General features: G+C 53.6%; 1 protein-coding gene across 1 annotated transcript in view; it reads left to right on the top strand.

Moving 5' to 3' along the window:
* The window catches only part of AGAP3 (ArfGAP with GTPase domain, ankyrin repeat and PH domain 3), a 223,517-nt gene that overhangs the window by 97,500 nt on the left and 98,894 nt on the right, over positions 1-27,123 (top strand). Inside the window, exons 7-9 of the mRNA XM_032796630.2 lie at positions 13,369-13,496; positions 21,517-21,672; positions 26,247-26,339. Of these exons, the coding sequence (XP_032652521.2) occupies positions 13,369-13,496; positions 21,517-21,672; positions 26,247-26,339 (377 nt within the window). The remainder of the gene's footprint in view (positions 1-13,368; positions 13,497-21,516; positions 21,673-26,246; positions 26,340-27,123) is intronic.

The following is a 27,123-nucleotide window of genomic DNA, read 5'->3' as shown; positions in this document are numbered from 1 at the left end:
GTTGATTTTCAGTCTCACACGGTCTTGTTTACCAGATGTGTTTTTAACACAGTCCTTGACTTATGTCAGCAGGCCTTTTTTGGGGGGCTAATTCAGTTTTTCTCTCTCCCCGTTGTACCTTTTCCCACAAAATTTGTTGTTGCAGCTTATTGTGACATTTTATGAACTTTCAGTCACTTCTTACAGTTGAATTTACAATGAGGATTAATTTCCAGGCCCAATCATTACAGCCCACCATGCGACTTTCTGATTAAAATATCAGCAGTATCTGGTATCAGTGAAGCACAGATCAGATGGATTAAGAGTTAAAATGTAGTTACCAATAGAGAGTCGCCATTGAGTGTCGGAGTCCACAGGGATTGGTACTTGGCCCAATGCCAGTCAGCATTTTAACCAGCAACCTGGAAATCCATAGAGAATTACTGTGTGGACGACATGAACATTGGTGTCGGAGGAGATCAGACTAGGTGATGATGAGGTCTCTTCTGGACTTAGTCTGTGAGTTTCCAGTGTGATGCTAAGGCAAAAGCTTAAGTGTGATCTTTGCATGTGTAAACGGGAATAGGAGTAGGGAAGTGATGTTACCTCTGTGCACAGCTGGGGAGTCCGATCCTGAACACGGCAGCCAGTTCTGGTGTTTGTATTTTCAAAAGGAAGTTGAAAAGCTGGAGAGGGTTCAGAAAAAAGAGAGAAATGATTCACAGGCAGGAGAAAATGCCTGGGGGGGAGAGGCTCCAGGAGCTCAATTTGTGTAGCTTCTCACAAAGATGACTGAGAGGTGACGTGATTGCAGTGTAGGCATACCTGGGCACTAGCGGGCTCTGTACTCTAGTGGAGACAGGCAGAACACTGGCTGGAAGCTGAAACCTGACACATTTGAGCCAGAAATGAGGTGCACGTTTTTAACCGTGTGATTAACCACTGCAACAAACTCCCCGGGGAAGGGATGAGTTCTCCATTTCCAGGTGTCTCTTGATCCAGACTAGGGGCCTTTCTGGAAGATGCTTTATCTAAGCGCCAGCGACTGGGTTCAGTGCAGGGATCACTGGGTGAAACTGAATGATCTGTCAGACACAGGAGGTCAGATGATCTGATGGTCCCTTAAACGTTAGGAGTCTGTGACCTGTCTGGTCTGCTTCCTTCACTCTGCTGCACAGGGATCAAGTTTTCTACGGCCTCCTCCTTGTGCAGTAGCACTGCAGATGCCATGGAGCTCAGTTTTTGTTACCATTTTGCCAGCATCAGCATCCTGAATGATGATTATTCCCTTCTACTTCTGTTGCTGGCATGTCTCGGAGGCCTTCCTTTGAGCGTGCTCGTAGTGGTAGCAGGTGTGCAGGTCCTGCTAGTGAAGGCAGGGGGCTAGACTCAATGACCTTTAAGGGTCCCTTCCAGTTCTATGAGGCAGGTATATCTCTATGAATGGGGTGATGGGCTGTGCTGAACTCACTCTGCTCTGCTCTGGGGCTCTGGAGAGCTGTGGAGAAGGGAAGGGATGTCGGTTCTGGTGTGTTAGGGTCAGGGTAGCAGGGGCGAAGCAGTGGGACCCCTCAGCTCTCTGAAGTTTTGGAATGAATTCTCAGTGTGCGTTTTTCTGCCAGCCTGAGATGCAGCGGGACAGCACACAGGCTCCACCCGCTGCTGCGGCCATAGACCGGGAATGAGGGGAGAATCCTGGGTCTGTGAAATGGGGAGCGCAGGGACAAGGGTGCCATTGAGATATTGCTGGGATGCCAGGATCTGTTCAGTGAGTCTCAGGATCCGGACACAGTAGCAGAGACAGTGACCAAGCCAGTCTGGCAGGAGGAGCCCGCTAACGCAGGTAAGCAGTGTGTGCTCTGGGGCCCGATGCTGCTGGCTCGGGGAGAGTTTTGAATGAATGTTCCCTTTGGCGTTGTCTAAAGGAGCAGGTACGATCTTGTCTGAGACCGCAGCAGTGTCTCTCTCCCCATGTCCTTCTAGTCCCTGCTCCCCACCCATTACTGCTCAGCCCCTCCCCACTCGATCCCATTCAGTTCTCCTGGTTATCTCTCCGCTGTCATAAGAACATAAGCACATAAGACCATCTGATCAGGATGGTGATAGTGACTGTGAGTGTGAAATGTGCAGGGAGATTAGAGAGGCTATTAAAATAAAAAAAAATCAATAATGGGGGATTTCAGCGATCCCCATATTGACTGGGCACATGTCACCTCAGGGCAGGATGCAGATATAAAGTTTCTTGACACTTAAATGACTGCTTCTTGGAGCAGCTAGTCCTGGAACCTACCAGAGGAGAGGCAATTCTTGATGTAGTCCTAAGTGGAGCACAGGATCGGGTCCAAGAGGTGACTATAGCTGGAGCCCTTGGTAATAGTGACCAGAATATAACTAAATTTAACATCCCTGTGGCGGGGAAAACACTACAGCAGCCCAACACTGTAACATTTAATTTCAGCAAGGGGAACTACACAAAATGAGGAAGTTAGTTAAACAGAAATTAAAAGGTACAGCGCAAGAAGTGAAATCCCTGCAAGCTGCATGGAAACTTTTTAAAGATACCATAATAGAGGCTCAACGTCATTGTATACCCCAATTTAAAAAACATAGTAAGAGAACCAGAAAAGCACCACTGCAGCTAAAAAACAGAGTAAAAGAAGCAGTGAGAGGCAAAAAGGCATCCTTTAAAAAGTGGAAGTTAAATCCTAGTGAGGAAAATAGAAAGGAGCATAAACACTGGCAAATGAAGTGTAAAAATATTATTAGAAAGGCCAAAAAACAAATTTGAAAAACAGCTAGTCAAAGACTTAAAAAGTAATAGCATTTTTTTTTAAGTTCATGAGAAGCAGGAAGCCTGCTAAACAACCAGTGGGGCCACTGGACGATCAAGATGCTAAAGGAGCACTCAAGGATGACAAGGCCATTGCAGAGAAACTACATGAATTCTTTGTATCAGTCTTCACTATTGAGGATGTGAGGGAGATTCACAAACCTGAGCCATTCTTTTTAGGTAACAAATCTGAGGAAATGTCCCAGATTGAGGTGTCAGTAGAGGAGGTTTTGGAACAAATTGATAAACTAAATAGTAATAAGCTACCAGGACCAGATGGTATTAACCCAAGAGTTCTGAAGGAACTTGAATGTGAAATTGTTTAATTCTGCAGAAAGAGGGGGATTTGATGCAAGCCTTCAACTACATGAAGGGGGGTTCCAAAGGGGATGGAGGTCGGCTGGTCCTCAGTGGTGGTAGGTGACAGAACAAGGAGCATAGTCCTCAAGTTGCAGTGGTGGAGGTCTAGGTAGATATAGGAAAACTTTTTCACTAGGAGTGTAGTGGCACTGGAATGGTTTACCTAGGGGAGGTGGTGGAATTTTTTAAGGCCCGCTTGACAAAGGCCTGGCTGGGATGATTTAGTTGGGGTTGGTCGGCTTTGAGCAGTGATTGGACTTGATTGACCTCCTGAGGTCTCTTCCAACCCTGACATTCTATGATTCCTATGACTGCAGATAGTTTAAATCAGCTTCTGTATCAAATGACTGGAGGATAGCTAATGTGATGCCAATTTTTAAAAAAGGCTCCATAGGTACCAGCAATTACAGGCTGGTAAGCTGACTCAGTAGGCAACTTGGTTGAAACTATAGTAAAGAACAAATTTCCAGGCACAAGATGATCATAATATGTTAAGAAGAGTCACATGTCTTGTAAAGGGAAATCGTGTCTTACTATCTATTAGAGTTCTCTGAGAGGGTCAACAAAACATATGGCAAGGGGAATCCAGTGGACATAGTGTACTTAGATTTCCAGAAAGCTTTGACAAGGTCCCTCACCAAAGGCTCTAATAAGCAAAATAAGGAGCCATGTGATAAGAGGGACGGTCCTCTCATGGATCAGTATACTGGTTAAAAGAGACGAAACAAAAGGTAGGTATATAATGAGGTCTGTATTGGCCAGTCCTATTCACATAGTCATAAATAATCTGGAAAAGGGGTAAACAGTGAGGTGGAAAAAATTGAGATGATCCAAAATTATTCAAGATAGTTAAGTCCAAGCAACTGCAAAGAGCTACAAACAGGATCTCACAAAACTGAGTGATTGGACACACAATGGCAGATTGCAAATTCAAAGTTGATTAATGTAAAGTGATGTACATTGGAAAACACAATCCCAACTATACATACAAAGTGATGGGGTCTAAGTTAGCTGTTACACCAAGAAAGATCTTGGAGTCATTGTGGATAGTTCTCTGAAACATACCACTCAACGTGTCAGCACAGTCAAAAAAGCGAACAGAATGTTAGGAATCATTAAGAAGGGGATAGATAATAAGACAGTAAATATCATGTTGCCTCTATATAAATCCATGGGACACCCACATCTTGAATACTGTGTGCAGTTATACACTTATCTCATAGAGCTGGAAGGGACCCTGAAAGGTCATTGAGTCCAGCCCCCTGCCTGGACCGAGTACTGATTTTGCTCCAGATCCCTACGTGACTCCCTCAAGGACTGAGCTCACACCCCTGGGTTTAGCAGGCCAATGCTGAAACCACTGAGCTATCCCTCCCCTCTAGATTTGGTCACCCCATCTCAAAAAAGATATATTGGACTTGGAAAAGGGCAATAAAATGATTAGGGGTATGGAACAGCTGCTGTATGAGAGATTAATGAGACAGACTTTTCAGCTTGGAAAAGGCGGGATATGATAGAGTTCTATAAAATGATGACTGCCACTTGGTAAGGCAACTCCCATCTTTTCATGTGCTGTGATATACATACTGCTTACTAAGCAACAGAGTCCTGTGCTATCTTATAGACTGACAGACGTAGTGGAGCATAAGCTTTTGTGGGTGAATACCCACTTTGCCACGTGCAACTTCCACTAATGCATCTGACGAAGTGGGTATTCACCCACAAAAGCTTATGCTCCAATACGTCTGTCAGTCTATAAGATGCCACAAGACTCTCTGTCGCTTTTTACAGATCCAGACTAACACGGCTACCCCTCTAATACTTGATACTGCCTACTATATTTTTCACCCCATACATCTGATGAAGTGGGTTTTAGCCCACGAAAGCTTAAGCCCAAATAAATATGTTAGTCTCTAAGGTGCCACAAGGACTTCTCGTTGTTTTTGCTGATACAAACTAACACAGCTACCACTCTGAAACCTAGCTTCCTGGGAAGTTCCATATGTTGTTCTGTCCCCTCTAAACTGGCTTGGAGCTCTCTGTGTAGCGATGCCTGCGTCTGTGTGGCTGTCGGAGTGACGCCTCTCTCTGCGGCGGGACAGCGTCTGTTCTCAGTGCAAGGGGCTGCACCAAGGGGACTCACTAAATGTCTGGGAGTGGCTCATGTCCATCTTGGGTGTCGAGATGTTTCCATCGCTAGACAATTGGCTAGTTTATCCCCGTTCTCCCCGGCATTCAAGGAATCATTCAAGGTATTCCAGGCCCTCGGTCTCTGGATTTGAGACAAGTCCACTCTCCCCCACATCAAGGGGTCAGGCCAGGCCAAGGCATTTATTCCAGAGAAGTTTACCAGTTACCCTTCTCCTGAGATAGGATCCTCGGAGATCAGTGGGAGTCTGCCTGGGACTAAGGGACATTTGGTCTCTTTACACAGACATTGGTGTAGCTGCAAATGAGGCTGCGACAGCCCTGGCTGGCAGCAGGATTCACACTCAGTGCAGATGACCATGCAGTGGTGGGCGCTCCTGGACACTGGGCTGAAGGGAGTGCAGCTGAGTTCTCTGAGCTCCTTCGTGGGATCATCACCGAGGCTGTGGCTGGTTCCCCAGAGCGGACAGCTCGTGGCGGTGAGATGTTTGGGGACCATGTTCTGCAGCAGCATCTGGAACCAGGAGCTGGGAGATGGGTTGGAAAATCGTCTGTACTGCTGCTCAGGAGATGTGATGTTGTGTTGCCCAATCGCACGTGAATGCTTCCTATTCCATCACCAAACAAGTGCGTATTCCCAGACCCGTCAGGTGGGAATGGGTCTGTTGGACTGGTGCTTGGCTCGTCATCCAGCCGGTAAAGAGAGCACTAGAGACAGCCGCGGGCACGGGGAGGAAGGCTGGGTCTGGTGGTGGAGACCTGGATTCAGTTCCTGCTCCACAGCAAACATCCTTTGTGATCCTAGCCATGTCACGTGGGGACATTACTGTGCAACAAGCCGGAGCGTGAATCTGCAGCATCCTCGCTGGCCACACAGTGACGTCCCATGTAGACAAGCCCTTGGTCTCTCGCTTTCTGCCTCAGTTTCCAACTGCAAAATGGGGTAACAGCCTTGCCCCCCCTCACAGGGGTACTGTGATGATAAATACACTAGAGATTGTGAGGAGCCCAGATGCAGTATCTATGACAGGGACAGGAATCCTGCTTGAAACAGGCCCCGGTGGATCTGCTGTTAAAGAAGTGGAGGATCCCTCTCCAGCAAGCATCAGTGTGATGTGCCCTATGCTCTGCCCCAGAGACGCCATCCCATGGCCGTGCTAGGCTGGAGCGTCTCCCCACTGCCAGAGCTCGGGTCATGCTGGTTGCTCCAGCCTGGGCTAGGCCCTCCCAAATCTCTTATGGGAGCCTTCATTTTTCCTACTGGTACTCTGAGCCTGCTGTCTCAAGGAGATGGTCTGATCCTGCCTCTTGCTCTGGAATTGTGCTGCCTCCTGGCCTGAATCTCAGGGCAGGATTTCAGACCTGCTGAGCCCAGCGGGAGTGCAGATGGCATGCAGAAAGCCCTCTGCTCTGGGGAGTGAAAAGGTTCTCTGTGGACAGCTGATAATGTTTGCCTGTTCCCTGCCTGTCTAATCTCTTTGGGACTGTTGGCTGGAGCTGAAGTCTGGGCCGCTTCTTGTCTTCTCCCATGAAACCCCCAGAGGAGAGTCCCGCTGATTTTAGTCACCCTGCTGTTGCAGGATTCCTGAAGCCCTGGCTAATACCCGCCACAGCCAGCTGTTCCGAAGGGAGCTCTTCCCCTGCAAGCTGTAACTGCCGCCCTCCACGCGCGTCCATACCTGCCCCTCCCCTGCCTCACTGCAGAGTTTGCGACTTGCTGCTGTAGGATGCAGGGGAGGCGCTGGGCTTGGCATTCCTTGGTAGTCCAAGAGTGGAAGTGCCATCGCTATGGCGATTATCCCATTCACTTCTTATTCCTTGTAGTGACCCGTACATCCCCCGCAGCACCCAGAGCAGGTGGTGGGTTAGGCCTGCGGGATCCAAGTGTCAGAGCAACTACACACACCAGGGGCCAGGAGAGAATCTGTTCCTCAGAGGGATTCGGAGTCAACACTCCATCTTGAGCATGAGAGAGTCAGGAGAAGAGCTGATGGCAGAATAGGCAAATGAGCTCTGGGTGCCATGGTTCCAGGGAAAGGATGGCAGACACAGCAGCTGGTTTCTGCACCACCTGGTTATTCAGGGCAGCTCCTTCACCTGCCAGCTGCTTCCTTCCTGTGATGGTGGCAAAGAAAACGAGACTCCCCAAGGCACACGCGTCATGGCCCTGCTGCCCTTGGTTCAGGGTGCATGTTCCCTGCATTGGATCTCACTGCTCTCCTGCGTGTTTATGCTCATTTAATGAAGGAATTTCTGCTGAAGGTCTCTGCATAGGCAGCACATCAGTCGGACTGTGCTTCTTCACCACAATCAATGCAAACCCAAACCCACCAGGAGGAAAATGGCCATCCGGCCAAAGTGCAAACTCGCCACCCAAAGTCCCTCACGGTGCCTGTAGCTACAGTCGCTAATAATTCCTGCCCCATCAGCACACGCAGGGCTCTCTGCTCCATGAAAAACCCTCACAATGCAAAGAAAAGCAGTGGAATAACTAATACAGATGTAGAAACCCCCTGCAGCGGAACAGGAAATGACAAGCCAGCACTAGCTCAGTGAGCCGTCCTCCTTCCCCCTCTGTTGGAACCTGTGCGCACGGAGCATTTCTGATGCAGGCTGCGCTCAACGGCAGCTCTTCTGTGCAGCTGTGGTAGTGTCCATGTTGCTGCTGCCTCATGCCGTGGTGCGGCTCCATCCCAGAGCTGTCACCGTGGGCCATCAGGGACTGCCACGTCCTCAGTCTCTCCCAGTCAAACCCCAGCCCACTCTGCCCTTACTCGCTGCCTAGCAGAATCGCCAACGCTCTGTGCAGCTTGGGAGAGGACTCGGGAGCCTGGGCAAAAGCGTGTGTGCCAGGTGCCCCAGGGTCAGTGTTACGTGGTGTGAAGTGTTCTCCTCTGCCAGCTCTTGAGGAAACTGGAGATCTGCAGAGACCTGCCACCAAGGCTGGCGTGGAGCTTCCGGGGCTTGCTGGAGGTGGGGTGTGGGAGCAGACGGCTCCAGCTGTTTCTGTCCCTTGGTACGCGCTGGTAAAGTGGCCCGCTCCATTGCAGGCCCCCTCCATTGCAGCATCCTGTGTAGTGCATGGAAACAGACGTGACAACAGCACCCACGGTGGAGTCCTGATTGCAAGCCAGTGCCCAGTTGTCCAGGAACAATTGGGTGGGCTCATGGGCAGGGCAATGGCCACTCTCATGCACGTGGCCTGAGGCTGCATGGCTGAGGCCTGTTCCCTGCAGAGGGATGAAAAAGTTCTGCAGCCTCTGCTGCCAGCCAGACAACAGCTCTGTGCTGCCAGTCTGTGGTCACACTCCACCCTCTTGAGCACTGGCCTCCAGGGCTGGGTGGGCTGCTGCTCCTGAGTAGGGGATTGCATGACCATTGCAGCATGGTGAGGGTCTGCTGGGTCCATCTCGTCACCCTTCTTCTTCTGCCTGCAGACAGGCTGAGGGCGAGGGATTCTGGTGTCTGCAGTAGTCTGGCTACACATGACTCTGTGTCTTGACATCACCAGGTCCAGCCAGCATGCTCAGTGGCCCAGCCCAGCACTGGAGTGAGCGCAGAGCCTGGGTGTGAGCCTGCTTCCTGAGGCTCACCCCAGAGAAGAGGGAGGTGCTATTGGTTTGTGGGGTGGATGCAGCTGGCAGAGATGGCAGAGGTAATACGGGCTGCTCTGATTGAGGGAGTTTGGGCTGGACTCCCAGCTCTGGCTGAGAAGGCAGATCAGCCTTTCCCATCTGCGTGCAGCCATGGTGTTGGGGTGCAGGGACCTCCAGGGCTACCTGAGGGTTAGACACCTCCCACCTCGATGCTGTATTTGGTGTGGCATCTTCAGGCTCTCTGAGAACGGCAGCCTGCGCAGAGTTTAGCCAGGGGTTCTCGAACTGGGGGTTAGGACTCTTCAGGGGGTCCCAAGGTTATCACATGGGGGGTCGTGAGCTGTCACCATCTACCCCAAACCCTGCTTTGCCTCCAGCATTTATAATGGTGTTAAATATATAAATAAGTGTTTTTAATGTATGGGGGGGGGGTCACATTGAGAGGCTCGCTGTGTCGAAGGGGTCACCAGTTCAAAAGTTTGAGAACCGCTGGTTTAGCAGCAGGCGTGTGACAGGGGACATGGTCCCAGCAGCATAGGGCACTGACCAGGTTGGCTTTACCCCATGAAGCTCTCAGTGGCTTTGCACTGCCTGTCTGAGGGGCACCTCTCCCAGTGCTGTATTGATGCTGTTGTGATCAGTGGGGCACTGGCTGGAACCCCATACGTAGGAGAGAGGAGTGCTTCTGGCAGGGCGTTCTCTGCATGGCCCCTCACCGGGGCACCTGCTTCCCCTGCTCCCATGCGCGTCTGCCTTCAGGGCATTCTGTGGAGCTGTCTGCTCTCCCCAGGGTGGGCAGGGGTCCAGCAGAGACGGTGAAGGCCTGGGCTCTGGGTTCTGAGCCTGTGCTTACCGTGTGGGTCACAGGAGAGGGGTGTGTTTATCTTTGTTTAAACATGGGTAGAGGAGTGTCTAGAGAAGGGTTCCTGCTTGGAGGATGGAGGTGCCAAGTGCCCAGGTGGAGGACAGGTATGTGGAGGTTGGGATGGGGGCACCCAGGGCATTTGAGGTGGATCACAGGAGCAGCTGGGATGAAGGCCAGGGCTAGCTGGTGTGCTCAGGGCATGCCCAGTTCAGGAGCTGGCTCTGTGAGCTGCTGCATCCTCTGCCGTTCCTGCGGGAGCTCCTCCGCTGCCCCAGGTGCCTTGCAACAGCCTTCCAAAGGGCGGGCGGGATAGCTCTGTGGTTTGAGCATTGGCCTGCTAAACTCAGGGTTGTGAGTGCAATTCTTGAGGCGGCCACTTAAGGATCTGGGGCAAAAAAAATCAGTACTTGGTCCTGCTAGTGAAGGCAGGGGGCTGGACTCAATGACATTTCAAGGTCCCTTCCAGTTCTAGGAGGTTGGTATATCTCCAATTATTTTATATATATATATATATATATATATATATATATTAAAAAACTTCAGCAGCTGTGGGTTCAGCCTGGCCCTGTTCTGAGACCAGGGCTTGGGTACAGAGCCAGTGCCACAGACTGATGGGGGTGTCCCAAGAAATTATGGGAGTTTGACCATTTCTCCTGCAGTTCACCTGGGCTCCTAGAAGATCTTTCACAATCCCCCTGAAGCCAGTGCTTTATAGGACAGTGCTAGGAACATAAGAACGGCCATACCGGGTCAGACCAAAGGTCCATCTAGCCCAGTATCTGTCTACCGACAGTGGCCAATGCCAGGTGCCCCAGAGGGAGTGAAGCTAACAGGCAATGATCAAGGTGATCTTTTCCTTGCATTCGTCTCCTCATCTCTGAATGAAGAGGCTAGGGACCCTTCCTTACCTTCCTGGTAAGACCTTTTTGACTTGCCACATGAATTTATCCGTTTCTTTTTACTTGTTATAGTTCAGCTTCCAACTCTCAGGTAGAGTTCCCACAGTTGACTGTGTGCGTGTGTGAAAAGACTTCTTTTATTTGTTTTAATCTGCTACATTAATTTCATTGGTGACCTAGTTCTTGTATTTGGGAAGTATAATATTTTTATCCACGTTCTCATCATCATGATTTTATATCCTCTATCATATCCCTTAGTCTCTTTTCAAGCTGAAGAGGCCTAGCCTTTAATCTTTTCCTCTATGGGACTTCCAAACTCCTATCTTTTATCGAGGGTGCCAGTTAGTCTGGATCTGTAAGCAGCAGAGAATCCTGTTGCCTTATAGATACAGCTTTTGGGGTGGCTTCGGGGGTGATACCACTTCGGAGAGTAGTGAAATTTCAGGGGAAGTTTATATCTATATGCTGCAGAAAGCTGAGATACAGGTTAGTTCAGTCAGGGGGATGGGGCTGTTCTGGCTAGAGGTGTGAAACAGGGAGGAGAAACTGTTCTGTATTGGCAGACTTCACAGTCTTTGTTTGTCGGTGATGGTGTACAACTGAGATGAACTGAAGTCAGCAGTTTCTTTTGAAGTCTGGTCCCGAAGTTTTTTGCTGCAGGATGCCATCTAAGGTTGCTATAGTGTGGCGGGAGGTGAAGTACTTCTACAGGTTCTTGTATATTGCATTCTGATATTGATTTGTGTCCATTTATCTTTTCCGTAGGATGTCCAGTTTGCCGATGTCAGGCAGAGGACATTGCTGCCATGATGGCGTATTTAATTGGTGGACGTGCAGGTGAATGACCAGTGATGGTGTGGCTGATCTGGTTAGGTTGTGATGGTGTCGCTGTGTAGATATGTGGGCAGAGTTGGATGAGGTTTGTTGCATGGATTGGTTCCTGAGCTAGAGTTATATGGTGCGGTGTGCGTTGCTGGTGAGAATACGTTTCGGTTGGCAGGTTGTCTGTGGCAAGGATTGGCCTGCCAGACTGCCAGAAACCTGCAACTGATTATTTCACACGCAATTGGCCATGTACCCGTAACTCTTGTTCAGGACCATCTGCAAACCTCCCCGATGCACTCTGCCTATCTTAACGCGCACATCACAGGGGCTAACGATCAGCTACATCTGGTTATTCACCTGACCGTCAGCATGTATATAGCTCATTGGCAGCACATGTCCTTGCTCATGTTTACATCCGGCATGGAACAGTGCCTACGGAAAAGGATAATGGAAGCAATCGTATCGGAGGCCATATACAAGAATGTGAGAGGACTTCACTCCTGGCACACTAGCGACCGTTAAGTGGGCATCTGCAGCAAAACTTCGGACGACTTCAACAAGAACTTGATTCAGTTGTTCTGGCAGTTGACACCATTAGCTTTGGAGCTAAACAAGACTGTGAATGGTTGCCATTACGACGTTTTCCTCCCTGGTTTTTACTACTGCTAGAACAGGGCTCGTCTCCTAATGATGAACCCTCGTTATTCTCCTGGCTTTTCTAATACTACCTATGGAATTTTCATACTGCGTTTATTGAGCTGGAGTTCACCGAGCTCGCTCACGTTGTTAGTTATAGTGCACGGGTCTTGCTGTTATTATAATCATTTAGTTGCCCTTTTCTGCTTTTCTGTGCCGTATCTTTTTTGAGGTGAGGAGTACCAATTGTACACAGGTTTCCGAGATGTGGGCGTTATGGATTTGTTAGTAGGCACTAGATATTCTCAGTTTTCTCTATCCTTTTTAATATGACTTCCTAAATCCTGTTTGCTTTTTTGAGCCTTGTGCACACTGCGGCATCTTCAGAATATCCGATGATCAAGTCTTTTTGCCTGCTGTGTAGCTAAATTAGCCCTGTATGATGTATAGTTGGGGTTATTTTTCCATGTGCATTACTTATTTATCCACACTTAATTTCATTTGCCATTTTGTTGCCATCAATTTGTTTGTGAGCATCTTTTTGGAGTTTTCACAATCTGCTTTGGTCTTACTTGTCGAGTTGGTTTGTTTCTGCACTTTGCCACCTCCCGTTACCCTTTCTTCCAGTCTTTATGATAAATGGGTAGGATTGGTCTGGACTGTCCTTGGTACCCTCGTTACTTCATCTGAGGAATTTCGATTCTTCTACCTTTGTTCCCTGTCTTTTAACCAGTTCTCAGTCCATGAAAGGACCTTCCCTTTTATCCCATGACAGCTTAATTTAAATAAGGGCCTTTGGTGAGGGACGTTGTCAAAGGCCTTCTGGAAATCTAAGTACACTATGTCCACTGGATCCCCTTTGTTCATATGTTTGTTGACCCTTTCAAAGAACTCTAATAGATTAGTAAGACACGTTTCCCTTTACAGAAACCATGTTGACTATTGCTCAACAGTTTATGTTTTTCTGTGTGGGACACGTACCTGAGGGCAGGGCAAACTTCAGTTGTACGGCACTCCCCTAGGGAGCCAGGAGCGGCTCCATGCTCTACTCTGCTGCAGCCTGAGGCAGCCGCAGGGCGTACCTGGTGCCACGGTGAGGGGCAGTTTGAAGCCCCAGGTAATGGCTGCAGGCAGAGTCAGGAGCCGGCACTGGATCTCTCTCAGCTGCTCTGGAGAGGCAGTTGGGTGGGGAAAGCCATCTGACCCTAGTCCCTCTCTTCTCTCTTTCAGTGGCTCAGAAGGTAGTGGCCCTGCGGAAGAAACAGCAGCTCTCCATAGGGCCCTGCAAGTCCCTGCCCAATTCACCTAGTCATTCGTCTGTCTCTGCTGCCTCTATTCCTTCTGTGCACATCAACCAGGTGAGAAGTGGGACGCACTGAAAGGTAAGGGCTGGGTCTGCCTAGCCCCTGTCTCTGAATGCACCCTGGAGTAGCCAGTGCAAAAGTGGTAGAGCAGCCGGCTCACTGCCTGCCTGTGGCCCAGGGGGCTGCAGGGAAGGAGCGTGGGGGCCCCAGAGCCCCGGGGCAGCGTGTAGAGTCTAGTCTGGCTGCCCTGGGCTGGCTCTGTAGATGGCGGAGCAGACACACTGCGCAGCTGCTCCTGCTGTCAGCTGGATGTAGGGAAGGCCAATTGTTCCTCCCGCAGCGTCAGGGATGCTCCAGGGCTGAGGTGCCAGCTGGGGGGTGCAGCCAGGCTGTGCTATGGAGAGGCCTGAGGTGAGGCTGTGGAGACTCTGAGAGCCAGGCAGGAACTTGCCCCTGGGTGGAAGGCACCTGGAGAAGCTCCAAGAAGGCGCTGGGGGGAGCCCATGGGGTGGGGTCAGTTCCTGGGAGCTGCAGCTCCAGGGCTAGGAACAGGCTATGCCAAGGCCTGTGGCTGTCCCCTGTCATGCACCAGGGGCAGGGCCAGCCTGCGGGGAACCCCAGGGACCCAGTGCAGGTACCGAAGGTGGTGGAGGAGGAGGGGTTGTGTTGATGGGGTTCTGGGGAAGGCAGAGTCCTCGCAAAAGGGATGGGCTCCACCATCAGCAAAGGAAACCAGGCTGCCAGCAGAGAGCAGGCTAGGTTTGGGGGTAACCGCCTAGGAGCCAGGGAGGTCACTGAGCCAAAGGGACTGAAATTCCAGCTGACCAGGGGCAGGGGCAGGGGCAGGGGCAGGCTGAGCCTGGGTAGAGCCTTTGCAGGGGAGGAGAAGACTTCGGGGGCAGACCACTCCAGGAGCAGCATGGGGCATTGCACCAAGGAATTAAACAAACTGTAGAATTGTGTCTGCTCTGCGGAGAGATACTGGTGAGTGAAAGGCCGTGACTCGAGGCCTGGCCCCAGAGGGGAGTGTGAAGAACAGGCATCCCTGCCACGTGGGACACAGATAGTGGCTGTACCCCATGCAGGCAGGGCAGCCGGAGGGGGGAGAGGGGCACTCTGCCCAACAGATTCCTTGAGAACACACCTAGCGGAGACATGCACGCAGCAGATCCGTTTGGTGGAGAGGGAGCTGATTGGTTTCTGAACGGGTTGATATGATGGGGTTGCCTGTGATAACTGGGGCTGGACTCAGTGACCCAGGAGGTGCCTCTCAGCCCTGTGCACACACCCCCGCAAGGGCATCCAGCTCCGGGACAGGAGACCTTTCACACAGTTCTGAGGGAGACTGGAGAGGCAGCGAGGTCTAAGCAAACAGGACTTCTGCTCCCTGCATTTAAATCAGTCAGTTCTCACAAGGAGTTTCTCCACGCTGGAAACGACTGTGTCTTGGAATAGCGAATCCTGGAGCACAGGGAATGCTCCCAGCACACAGCTGCGGGTTCAAGGAGTAACTTGGGTGAGCCACCAAGTACCAGTGACCATGGGATGGGTCAGTTCACCGTCCTGATGGGAGGGAAGGTACCAAACACTGGCCCAGTGACACTCGGCTCTGGGAAGGGGGATTCCAAACCCTGAAGATCCTGGAGTCCAAAGTGAGGATGTTACAATCTTTCGACTTAGCGTGGGAGCCCGGAGGCACCAAAACAGAGTCCTAGCAGGCAGGGAAGCTGTAGACCGCAAAGGCGGCAGGGCAGCAAGAGCTTAGCCAGTCTGGCTACATAACCAGGTTCCAGGGTGCCCGAGGCAAACAGACCCCTTGCTGGGCCAGGGACATGCAGCCAAGGGTGGCCTGCAGAAGGAACAAACTCTGGCAGGTAAGGTGGGTGCAGAAACAGGGAGCCTGAGGGAATTTAAAGAGCAAATATCCGAAGACTTTGAAACAAAATATTGTCGAAGTGTTTGAGAAGCAGGAAGGCTGTGACAAAAAGGTTCTTGGGAGCCCTGGAGAAAGGGCGCAGGTAAGGAGGAGGAGGACATTGCAGAGAGCCATCAGTCTTCAATCCAGAGAGCATGTTGGGAGATGGCTGCCCTGGCCCTGCAGGTAAAGATGAGGTGCTGTCCGAGACAGAGGTGTACGAGAGGAGGTGCCGGACGCACTCGTCAGTAGGGAGCAGCAAGTCTCCGGAACTGGATTTTTGTCTGCCCGAGAGTCCAAGCAGCTGAGCTGCTAGCGAGAGTTTGCGTCTTAGTCAAGTCAACTCCCACAGCAGAGACCTGGAAGGTACAAACGCTGTGCCTGACTCACAGACCTGGGAGCCTGGCTCAAGGAGTGCTTAAAGTGGTTGAAATAAGGATTAAACACAGAACTGAACATGCTGAGAATGAGGCGGTAACAGGGACACAGCTGCCAGAATGAGCTGCTAGCGTCTTTCATTGGGTGAGTTTCTATTCAGGTTCATGGTCTTGGTCCTTACCCTAGAGTCACAGAGTTTAATGGCCACCAGATCCTCTGTCTGACCCCCTGTCTACCCAGCACCTGCCCACTCAGCGCAGCATTCCAGCTCAGACACACGAGGGGCAACTGATGTGCCACAGGCAGAGACTGTGGGGGGACTGAGGTGCACCATGCTTGAGCAATGTCAGGGAAATGATGCTGAGATAGATGTGGGTAATCCTGGCGAGTGATCTGCAGCCACATGCTACGGAGGGAGGCGAAAAGGTCACAGTCAGTCGGACCTTCCTGACCGCACATGTGACAGTTCATTAGACCCTGGGCATTGAAGCGAGAAGACAGCGAACCCAGCACTGAGAGCACTGCTTCCTGCAGCCCTGGCCGAGCTGCCCAGTGATCTCTGCACACCCTCAAGGGCTCCGAAGCCAGACCCTGTTCCATGGGCCTCTCGCTCCCAGCTACCGAAAGAAGCCAGTCCGCGATTGGGGCCGGCCCAGCCAGTGGGCTCCTCAGAGCCGATACCCGGCTCTCGCTCCCGGCTACTGAAAGGAGCCAGTCCATGATCGGGGCCGGCCTGGCCAGTGGCCTCCTCAGAGCCTCTGCGGAGACGCTGGAACCCTCCACAATGCAGATTAGTTTAAACGATTGGAAGCAAAGGAAACTGAAGCACAAACCTAGCGTGCGGAGACAGAGAAACTGAGGCGGGAGCAGCTGGGTGTTAGGTGTGCAGCTGCGGACACCCAGACCTGCAGCCAGAGGGAGAGAGAGGGTGGCAGAGAGTCAGAGCAGCTGCTTCTGCCAGCGTGGGCTCTGCCTGAAACGTGGCTTCCCTGTGCTGAGGACTCTGAGTCCAGGTAAACGCTGCCTTGTTGTGAACAGGCCGTGCTGCAGACACTGAGAGCATCGTGTCCTGACAGAGGGATGTCTCTCCAGGAGTCTGGGGAGCCGTGCTGCGAGTCAGAGGGGGCTGATGCCCACAGGCCTGGTCTGGGAGCATGGGTCTGTGGGGCTCATCGTGGGGAAAGCTAAGCCTAGAGCTTGGCAAACCATGGGAGTCCTCCCCGAAAGTATATCGAGGCTATGGCGGAGCTCACCCCTGGAGAGCTGTGAGACGTGCACCCCTCCTCGCAGCCTGGTTTGTCCAGGGCAGATCCCTGCAGGACAGCTGCAGTGCGGAGTCTGTTTCATGCCTGGGTTTGCAAGGGACCTGTGCCAGCAGTCTCTGGCTTCGTAGGAGCACTACTGCATTCCAAAGACTTTCCAGCCTCCGGAGAGATCCCAGCTCATCCTCTCACCACAGCCAGCCACACGCAGGCTGCTGGGGTGTCTGGCCCGTTCCCCTGGCAGAAGGCAGTCTACCAGCCAGCAGACACGGTGGGGGCACCCATCTCGCTGAGCGAAAGTCAGTCTGCACAGGGGGGCCTTCCACTCACCCCTTCCAGCAGCAGCGTCCGCACTGGGGTGGGGAATGGCCCCGGGTCTGTGGGCCCTGGGGAGCAGAGCAGGCCATGTCATGGCAGGGTTCTGGGGAAGGGTGCGGCGCCCCTTTTCCTGACAGCACCATGGACCATGTCCTGTCTCAGGGGGCAGGTCAGGGCTTGGACATCTCTGGTCCGGAAGCCATCCGCACCCAGCAGCGCTAACGAGTGAGAGCGGCCTGGCCCACTCCCTTGGCAGGAAGCATTCACTGCCCAGGAGGGGCTCTGGAAGGAAACTGTCCTCAAATCCCTGTTCCCTTGGACAGATCAGTTCGCCAGTAATCAGAGCAAGTGCCCCCTGCTCTGCTCCATACGCAGTCTCTCTCATGCCTTCCTCTTCTCATGGACAGGAGGTCTCCTGCATGCTTTCTCCAGGGCCTCATCTCCAGGGTCATCAGGGGAATAGATGAGATGCAGCTACAATGAATTGTGCAGCTCCTTTTGAGGCGAGACGGACCTGCTACAATGTCCATATGGCCCCCACTCCCACTTCCAAACATCCTGGATCTTCTGTCTCAAAAGCAGGGGCAGATCCTTTAGGTCGCTGCCGCTGGCCACATGAACGTTAGCTCACTGAGCATCACCAAAAGATCCCGCTTCACAGATGTTCATGGCATCCTCATCCACAGCAAGGAACCACCCACCAGCTCCCTCTGCAGGGGGTGGGCGCAAGGTTCTCTGTCTGGGGTACTTGGACACACCTGGTCCTTGTACAAACTCCTGCCCTGAGGACTGAACTGTCTCCTTCGCTTGTAGCGAACCGGTCCTGCTGTCACTTCACTCAGAGCCCCCTGGCTGCAGCCTCTGCCTGCCATCCACCTGAGCCTACCTGGTGCTCACCCCCTGTGGTCACCCAGACTCCTCCAGGGTGTTAATCCATCAGTTAGATGGTCCGCCTGGTCTGCTGGGAACCAGGAAGGATTGTTCTCTTTATCACCAGTCTCTCAATGGCTTTCTCGGTGGCTGTCGCCACAGCCAGAGATGGTGAGCTGCAAGCCCTGAGGCCTCGCTTTCCTACCTGGTGCTCATAGGGATAGGGGAGGCTCAGTCCCTGCCCCAAGCCTTCTCCAAGGTGTGTTCTTGCTCCCATCTGAAGCAGGCAAGTGACCTACCTGATTTCTCACCCTGGGGAGGCGAGGCTGCATGCCTTGGGTGCTCAGAGAGCCCCTTCTGTTTATCCAGATAGGACAAAACCACTCGAGTTGCCTGGTAGTTTGCAGCCCACAGTGGTAGTTCTGGGGGCAGTCTTTTCCCCAGAGGTTATCCCAGTGGACCAGCCCATTTTATTGTGAGCTGCAGGCCTCCCCCCCTCCCGTGGGTATCGGCGCTGCAGCTCCTTTAGCAGGACTTAGGAACCTTGCTACCAGAGAGCTTGGCAGGGCTGCATCATGGAGTCGTCTGCACCTTGATGCTGTGTTCTTGCCTAGATCTGTCTCCCTCCTCAGACCTCACCTGCCTCGTTTGGGAGCTGCTCGCTCGTCGTCGGATTGTCAGTGGTGTGTGTGGATCCTCACTGGCAGGAGGCGGAGATGGTTGTGCAGATCCTGCAACCTGTGCTCCCCTCCCACTCCTTCAAAGCCAGCTTGCCCTCTGGATCAGTGAGGGAAGGGTGTGGTGGGGGAGACAGCATCCCTCAGGGGGGATTCCAAATGGGGTGCTGCTGGATGCACCGTACGCAGGCGCAACCCCAATGGATGCGGCTGGGCAGGAGGCCCCACACGTGCCCCAGCAGTGGGATTCACCCGCACAAATGTCACCAACAACTGGTTACTGTACAGTCAGGAGCCATTCTTTACAGTGAGCACTTGGCCTGACGAACTCACTGCCACTAGTCCGAGGGCTGAGCAGGAGTCATAGAATCATAGAATATCAGGGTTGGAAGGGACCTCAGGAGGCATCTAGTCCAACCCCCTGCTCAAAGCAGGACCAATTCCCAACTAAATCATCCCAGCCAGACCTTTGTCAAGCCTGGCCTTAAAAACCTCTAAGGAAGGAGATTCCACCACCTCCCTAGGGAACCCATTCCAGTGCTTCACCACCCTCTTCGTGAAATAGTTTTTCCTCATATCCAATCTAAACCTCTCCCACTGCAACTTGAGACCATTACTCCTTGTTCTGTCATCTGCCACCACTGAGAACAGTCTAGATCCATCCTCTTTGGACCCCTTTCAGTAGTTATAAGCAGCTATCAAATCCCCCTCATTCTTCTCTTCCGCAGACTAAACAATCCCATTCCCTCAGTCTGTCCTCAGAAGTCATTGTCTCCAGCCCCCTAAACATTTTGTTGCCCTTCGCTGGACTCTTTTCCAATTTTTCCACATCCTCCTTGTAGTGTGGGGCCCAAAACTGGGCACAGTTCTCCCGATGAGGCCTCACCAATGTCGAATAGAGGGAATGATCTCGTCCCTCGATCTGCTGGCAATGCCCCGACTTATACAGCCCAAAATCTTGTGTAGCCTTCTTGGCAACAAGGGCACATTGTGACTCATCTCCAGCTTCTCGTCCACTGTAACCCCTAGTCCTTTTCTGCAGAACTGCTTCCTAGCCATTCGGTCCCTAGTCTATAACAGTGAATAGGTTCTTCCGTCCTAAGAGCAGGACTCTGCACTTGTCCTTGCTGAACCTCATCAGGTTTCTTTTGGCCCAATCCTCTAATTTGTCTAGGTCCCTCTGTGACGAACTGGGACTGTTCCTATGTTTGCTCTGAACACTGTGTGGTGTCGCCGTCAGTGTCCCCTAGGCAGTTCTTAATATTGGCAGAGCAGACCAGTGCACCTAATGCCTACTCTGTCTCTGACAACTGATGGCCTGGGCCCCTCCTCTGCAAGGTGCCAACTGCAGGTGTTGGAGACAAAGGGATCAGGTGACCTCCTGGCCGGGAAAGGAGCTGAGCAGAGAGGAGCTGGAGGGGTTAGTTAGTCTGAGCTGCCTGGGATAAGGAGTGAAGTGCCAGACCTAGGGGTCTGGCTCACTGCCCCCCAGAATGGACCCGGCTGAGGGTCTGGTTCGCTGTATCTACAGCTCTGTTTAGACCCTGTTCCTGTCATCGAATAAAACCTCTGTTTGTGGCGAGTCACATCTGACTGCAAAGTGGGGGTGCAGAACCCTGTGGCTTCCCCAGGACCCCGCCTGGGGGGCTCGCTGTGGGAAGCCCACGGAGGGCAGAGGATGCGAATGCTCCAAGGAGAGACCCAGGAGGTGAAGCCGTGTGAGCTTCTTGCCCTGAACAAGTCTGCTCCAAGGGAGAGGAGGCTCCCCAAAGTCCTGACTGGCTTAGTGGGGAGCAGTTCCAGAGCATCGCCCGGTGACTCCGTGACACCCTCTATATCCTATCCCTACCCTCCAGCATATCTACCACTCCTCCCAGTTTAGTGTCATCTGCAAACTTGCGGAGGGTCCAGTCCATGCCATCCTCCAGATCATTAATGAATATATTGAACCAAACCGGCCCCAGGACCGATCCTTGGGGCACTCCGCTTGATACTGGCTGCCAGCTAGACATGGAGCCAGATAAGGGTCAGATGTTTGTCTGGATACAGGCACATCTGGAGCTGCCACAGGGGGGGTGACAAAAAACTGAAATGAACCCAAGAGTCTGGCAGGGCTCCCTGGCCTCCTGCTTTGGGGTGTTTGCAGTCTCCCTGGGAAGGGGCAGGAGAGAAGAACTGCTCACCACAGGCCTCATGCAGCTGGCATTGTGCCAGCTATGCCCTCCTGGTTTACTCTGGCTGGTTTGGGCTGTTGGGATAGTCTGTGTAATGGGGATGCTGAGAGCCACTGAACTGAACTAACCCTGCATGCGATGGAAACCCCACTGCACTCCCAGGTCCAGCACCGAGGGGCTAGTGCTACAGTCCTCAGAAAAGCCAGCCCTGCTGCAGTGTCACGAGCCGCATCCCAGCCCGGGGAGAACACGGAGTCAGGGTTGTTGTGAGCTGTGTGGTCCCCCGTGGGCTCCGTGCCCTCCACTCCAAGCCCTTGTCGGAGCCAGCTTCCCTGGGGCACCAGGGACAGTCTGAGGTGGCCCTGCGGTGCGAGGTCACTCAGTGTGAGCACACCCAAGAGGGATGTTGTAGCCACCCGGGGGGCAGCCTGCAGGTGGGTGCCAGTCACACGCCAGCTCACCCAGCTCTCTCTCTTGCAGGCCACCAATGGCAGCGGCGCCTTTAGCGACTACTCCTCCTCTGTGCCCTCCACCCCCAGCATCAGCCAGCGGGAGCTGCGCATCGAGACCATCGCTGCCTCCAATACCCCCACGCCCATCCGCAAGCAGTCCAAGCGGCGCTCCAACATCTTCACGGTAAGCGTGGCCAGTGGCGGGACGCACCAGGCAGGCGGGTGAGGCGAGAGTGGCCCCATCAGCACAGGGCAGCCCTGCTCACAGCCATTCACGTGCTAGTGCCACCAAGCAGAGCGTGACTTCTGTGGCATGTGGGAGCAGAGAGGCTGTAGGGAGCGCGATGCAGTGCGTTTGTGTGTATGTGTGTATCCTCTGTGTGTGCGTGCGTGCATCTGTGTGTGTGTGTGTGCATGCACATCCTCTGTGTGTGCATCCTCTGTGTCCATGTGTGAATTTGCCCTGTGTGTATGTGTCCCCTGTGTGTGTGTGTGCGCTCACATCCTCTGTGTGTTTGTGTGTGCATGTGTGTGCATCCTCTGTATGTGTATGTGTGTGTGTGCGCACGTGCACCTCCTCTGTGTTTGTGTGTGCATCCTCTGTGTGCATGTGTGAATTTGCCCTGTGTGTGTGTGTGTATCCTCTGTGTGTGTGTGTGCGCGTGCGCGCATATCCTCTGTGTGTGCATCCTCTGTGTCCATGTGTGAATTTGCCCTGTGTGTATGTGTCCCCTGTGTGTGTGTGTGCGCTCACATCCTCTGTGTGTTTGTGTGTGCATCCTCTGTATGTGTGTGTGTGCGCGTGTGCACATCCTTTGTGTGTTTGTGTGTGCATCCTGTGTGCGTGTGTGAATTCGCCATGTGTGTGTATCCTTTCTATGTGTGTGTGCACGCATATCCTCTGTGTGTTTGTGTGTGCATGTGTGTGTATCATGTGTGTGTGTGTGTGTGCATTCTCCATGTGTTTCGTCCGTGTGCGTGTGTGCATCCTTCATGTGTGCGTGCATCCTCTGTGTGCCTGTCCTCTGTGTGTGCATGTGCATCCTCCATGTGTGCGTGTGTGAATCCACCCCTTGTGTGTGTGCATCCTCCATGTGCATGTGTATCGCGTACGTGGGTCTCCTCTGCGTGCATGAGCATGTGCATCCTGTGTGTGTATCCTCCACATCCACGTGTGCGAGTGCATCCTCCGTGTGTGTGCATGTGCATCCTCCTGGCGGGGGGTGTGAGAAGCGGCTCTGCCTGTGGGTGAACAGCGCTGGTGCTCCTTTGCCATCGCTCTCCCTGGTGCTTTGTCCCTCGCACAGGGGCTGACATCCCCAGAGGCTGGGGCTCTGTTTCTGCACTGGCTGAATGGGCCAGGCAGGGTCTCGTAGGTGGTGGTGCTCAGAGCCAGCAATGGCACGTAGAGCTCCTCTTGCATCCATGTGTGATGCTAGCCGGACACCTAGGAGCTTTGTGGGGCCCCTGCTGATATGTAGGGGGAGGGCTGGGTGTGTCTGAACCAGGGGATTGAGGGACCCCCAGCCCTGCGACATCATGGGGAGTCAATTGGGGACATTTACAGCTGTTATTTCTGCTGGTTGTGTTTGCACCCCATCTCTCAGCACACTCTACACCCATGTGCACACACAGCCACCCCACTGTGCCCAAGGCACCTAGGCCTCCGCACGCACCATCCCAACATGCCCTACATGCACCTCCGTCCCCATATCTGAACACACACAGCAAGTAGGAACCCCACTGTTCCCCAACACCCATACACCATTGCGCACACCCGCCCACTGCTCCCCAGCACCCACACATACCCACCTTCCCAGTGTGCATACCCATATGCTCAATGCATACATCTCTCACCCATCTTCACCTCCCCAACACCCTCATCCCCAGTGCACACAGTTCCCACCGTGGATCCCTCTGCTCCCCAGGACCCTCCAGCACATGCGCCCCCAAAATTCTTGCCTCATTTCCGCTCAACAAAGGCCTGTAGAGTTTCCGATGTGGTCATGCCCACCGTTGTGCTCCAGTTCTAATGAATGTTCCTGCTTCCTCCCCCGCCGTTACTCTTGCTCATGTTCACACTTGCTGTTGTGCACCAGTGCACATCTGTTCTCTCATGTGCTCTCACGCTCGTCCATGCACCCACTGGTTCCGGACTCGCCGTCAGTTCATGTTCACGCTCTCCCTTTCACTCCTGCTGGAGCGCGTCAGGCTTGTGGTGACATGTTCATTCTCAGCTTCTTCATTCTGGGCTCATGCTTCATCATAATGGAAGTCATCAATCGGGGCTCACGCTCGCTTGCCGTCTCTAGGGGGTTCCTGCTCGCTTGCCCACTTTCGCTCAGTCTGGAGCTTACGCTTGCCTGCTGTCTCTAGGGGGTTCCTGTTCGCTTGCCTTCTATGTGGGGCTCACGCTCACTCAGTCTGGGGCTCACACTCACTTGCCCTTTGGGGGGCACATGCTCAGTGTGGGGCTCACGCTTGCTTGCCATCTCTTGGGGGTTCCTGCTCGCTTGCCTTCTATGTGGGGCTCACGCTCGCTCAGTCTGGGGCTCACACTCACTTGCCCTTTGGGGGGCACATGCTCAGTGTGGGGCTCACGCTTGCTTGCCGTCTCTTGGGGGTTCCTGCTCGCTTGCCTTCTATGTGGGGCTCACACTCGCTCAGTCTGCGGCTCACACTCGCTTGCTCTCTGTGGGGTTCATGCTCGCTCAGTCTGGGGTTCTTGCTCACTTGACTTTGTGCTGGGGCTCATGCTCGCTTGCTCATTCTGGGGCTTATGGTCGCTGGCTGCAAGCACATGACTCACATCGGGTGGTGGCGGTGGTGGCAGCAGCAGGATTTGAAGGTGCTGATTTCCTCCCTCCCCCCACAGCTGGGCTGGGCAGAGCAGTTTGTCTGGCTGCTAGCGTGGCCAAGCCCCCCGCCGCATCCCTGCGTACACAAGGCAGGGGAAGCCGCAAGGCCTGCTCTCGCTGGGTTGGCTGGCCCCTCTGGGTGGGCGTGCAGGGCCTTGCCTGGGTTTTTAGCACTGGGGAGAGACATTAAGTACCTGCTCTGGGAGCAGCTCTGAGCTGCAGTTTGTTCCCTGGAGTTTCTTCTGCAGGCTGCCTCGGGCCTCTCCTGTGTTCCCGTCCCGGTGAGTGAGGTGCAGGCAGAGGGTGTGTGTCAGTGGCCACCAAGTGGAGACAGACTCCCGTTCTCAGTGACGGCTGCCTCCCAAGCTAGCAGGGGAGTAACTCCCGCCTCTGGCTCCGCGCTCCATGGCCTGTCTGTCCCCACCGCTGACAGACTCATGTCCGTGTTCTGAGTATAACTTGCCAAACTCTTTATTCTTTCGATATTTGCAGATATGTGCCACTGTTTCCAACTTTTCATCTACAAAAAGGCCTTTCCAACTCCTTCCAAATTAGAAGATCCAGGTGGTTACACACGGCACCTCTGTACAAATTCTCTCACTTTTCATTGCCTCTCCAGGGCCGGATAAGGGATGGGCACTGGGATTGATCTAAGATTAGAGGCTCGCCCGCCCGCCCTCCAGCCAGCATGGGTTCCCCTCCCGGAGACACGCAGGAGCCTTTTAACCCCCCCCCAATGTACAGTCTAGGAAGCGCTGAGACGGCCTGCGCCTGCACTCTAAGCTGGGACATTTCTGGGCCTGCCGGAAGCGGTCTAGGCACTTTCCGTCTTCCGGGGATGCCAGGCGGACGACCCTCCTGGGATGGAAAGACCTGCAGACCCAGCGGGACCAGGGCAACGGCAGCAAGTGGAGCTGGATGGGCCAAAGGACGCTTCGCTGCCATTAGCGCCTGCTGCTAGCACTCCGGCCCCTTCCTTCCTCCTGCATTTTCCTGCAGCCTGCATGGACTCCTGCTCCTCCTTCTCTTCCTCCTCGTGGCAGAGCAGCCATCTGTGTCTCTTTCATTTCTTCTCTTTCAATCTCCTGGTTTTATGCTGGGCCCAAACGCGAGTGGATTGGTGTCCCAGGCGTGTGGGGCAGACGTTCCTTTCTGATCCAAAGCACCTGGGGAGCTCCCCACCTGAGGAAGCTCCCCACCTGAGGGAGCTCATAGGACACAAGGGAGAGACGTTGTTGCTGCCCTTCTGCTGCCATTGTTGTGATTCTGAATGTATTGATTGTGCTCCATGCCGTGTATGACTTGATATTTTCCTGTCTTAAGCACCTTGAATGAGTTCTGCTCAACAGACTGTATATTTCGTATTGTATTTATTGGAGTTTGCTCTCACCACAGCCATCCTCAAGGAGTATCCGATACTGTGCTAGACTCTCTAGATGTAAACTAGATAGTTATTGTCCATGCTCTTTTGTAAGGGGCTGGTCTCTGCCCAGTGACCTGTGCTACTTTGTATGGTGCAAGTGTGTTCACAGAATAAATCTGTTGGATTAGTAGGAGTGTGAGTTCCTTTCACTGCCTTGGCCTCCTGCTTCCATCCATACTCCACCGACATCCCATGCTCTTCCTGTTCGTGTCACCGTGTGCTGTGTGCCCCTGAGGGAGTGAGGAGAACGGCTCTGGGGCTGGGTGTTAGGCGGTTGGGGGACTGGGCGGGAAGCTTGGGAGCAGGTGGGCTCTGGGAGGCCAGGATGGGAGCTGAGTCTAGTCACAGCGTCCTTAGAGGGGACGGGGAAGAGGCTGCCCTGGGAGCGTGTGCTGGCCCGGTAGGGAGAAAAGTGGGCTGCGTGTTACTTCTTCCTCTGCCCCTGTGTCTAATGCGCCTGTGTCTCTTCTCTTCCAGTCTCGAAAGGGCACAGACCCGGAGCGGGAGAAGAAGGTGCCGGAGTGCAAGGCGGACAGTATCGGCAGCGGGCGAGCCATTCCCATTAAGCAGGTTCGGATTCCCTGACCCTCCTAGCTGTGCTGGGCCGGGGCGTGCTGAATGGATGTGCCGTGGGTGCACGCTGGGTCAGGCCGCGTGGGCGTCCAAGTGGTAGCAGGGGGCGTGTCTGTCTCAGGCTCATTGTGTTTCCATGCATGTGTCGCTGTCACTGGCTCTGCGTTCAGCGTGTGTGTGCGCGCAGCCCCCACCTGTGCCCCCTGCGCGTGTGCACCTGCTGCGTGGGTGTTTGCCATACTCGTGCTGGTCCTAATGCTGCCCAGCAGAGGGCAGCAGAGCGCTGCTGCGGCTCAGCCGCTGGCTCCGGCTCCTGGCTGCGGGTGGCCGCTGGCTCCGGCTCCTGGCTGGGCTTTGCTGTCTGAGGACACGCAGGCTCTGACTTCGTGATGCGGAGCAGCGTGCCATGGCCGGGCCTGCATGGCCAGAGGGTGCCAATTCATGCTGGGCAGCTCAGGTTCTGCTCCTTCCTTGGGGTGGTTGGAGAACTTGAGGAGCCGTGACTCCAGCCTGCAGCCCCTCTCTGTGTCCTGCAGCCCCAGATGTGGTTCTGAGCCCAGGCTCCAGGGTGGCGGATGGTGGGAGTGGGGCCAGCGACAGCTCCCGTGCACTCACGGGGAGGGACCCCGGGGCAGGGAGCGAAGGGGAAGGGAGGGGCCAGGCATCATTCTGTTCCCGTGGCAGCTCAGGTGGGGAAGGCCAGGCCAGGTCTGGGTCACTTGTGAGAAGGTGCAGCCAGGGCAGCTCTGGCTCCGGGGATAGGGAGATCCAAGGGCAGCTC

This window comes from Chelonoidis abingdonii, chromosome 2 (genome assembly GCF_003597395.2).
Source record: "Chelonoidis abingdonii isolate Lonesome George chromosome 2, CheloAbing_2.0, whole genome shotgun sequence".
NCBI classification, from domain to species: Eukaryota; Metazoa; Chordata; order Testudines; family Testudinidae; genus Chelonoidis; species Chelonoidis abingdonii.
The sequence above is the reverse complement of the archived record's forward strand: the minus strand, read 5'-3'. Positions and strand labels throughout refer to the sequence as shown.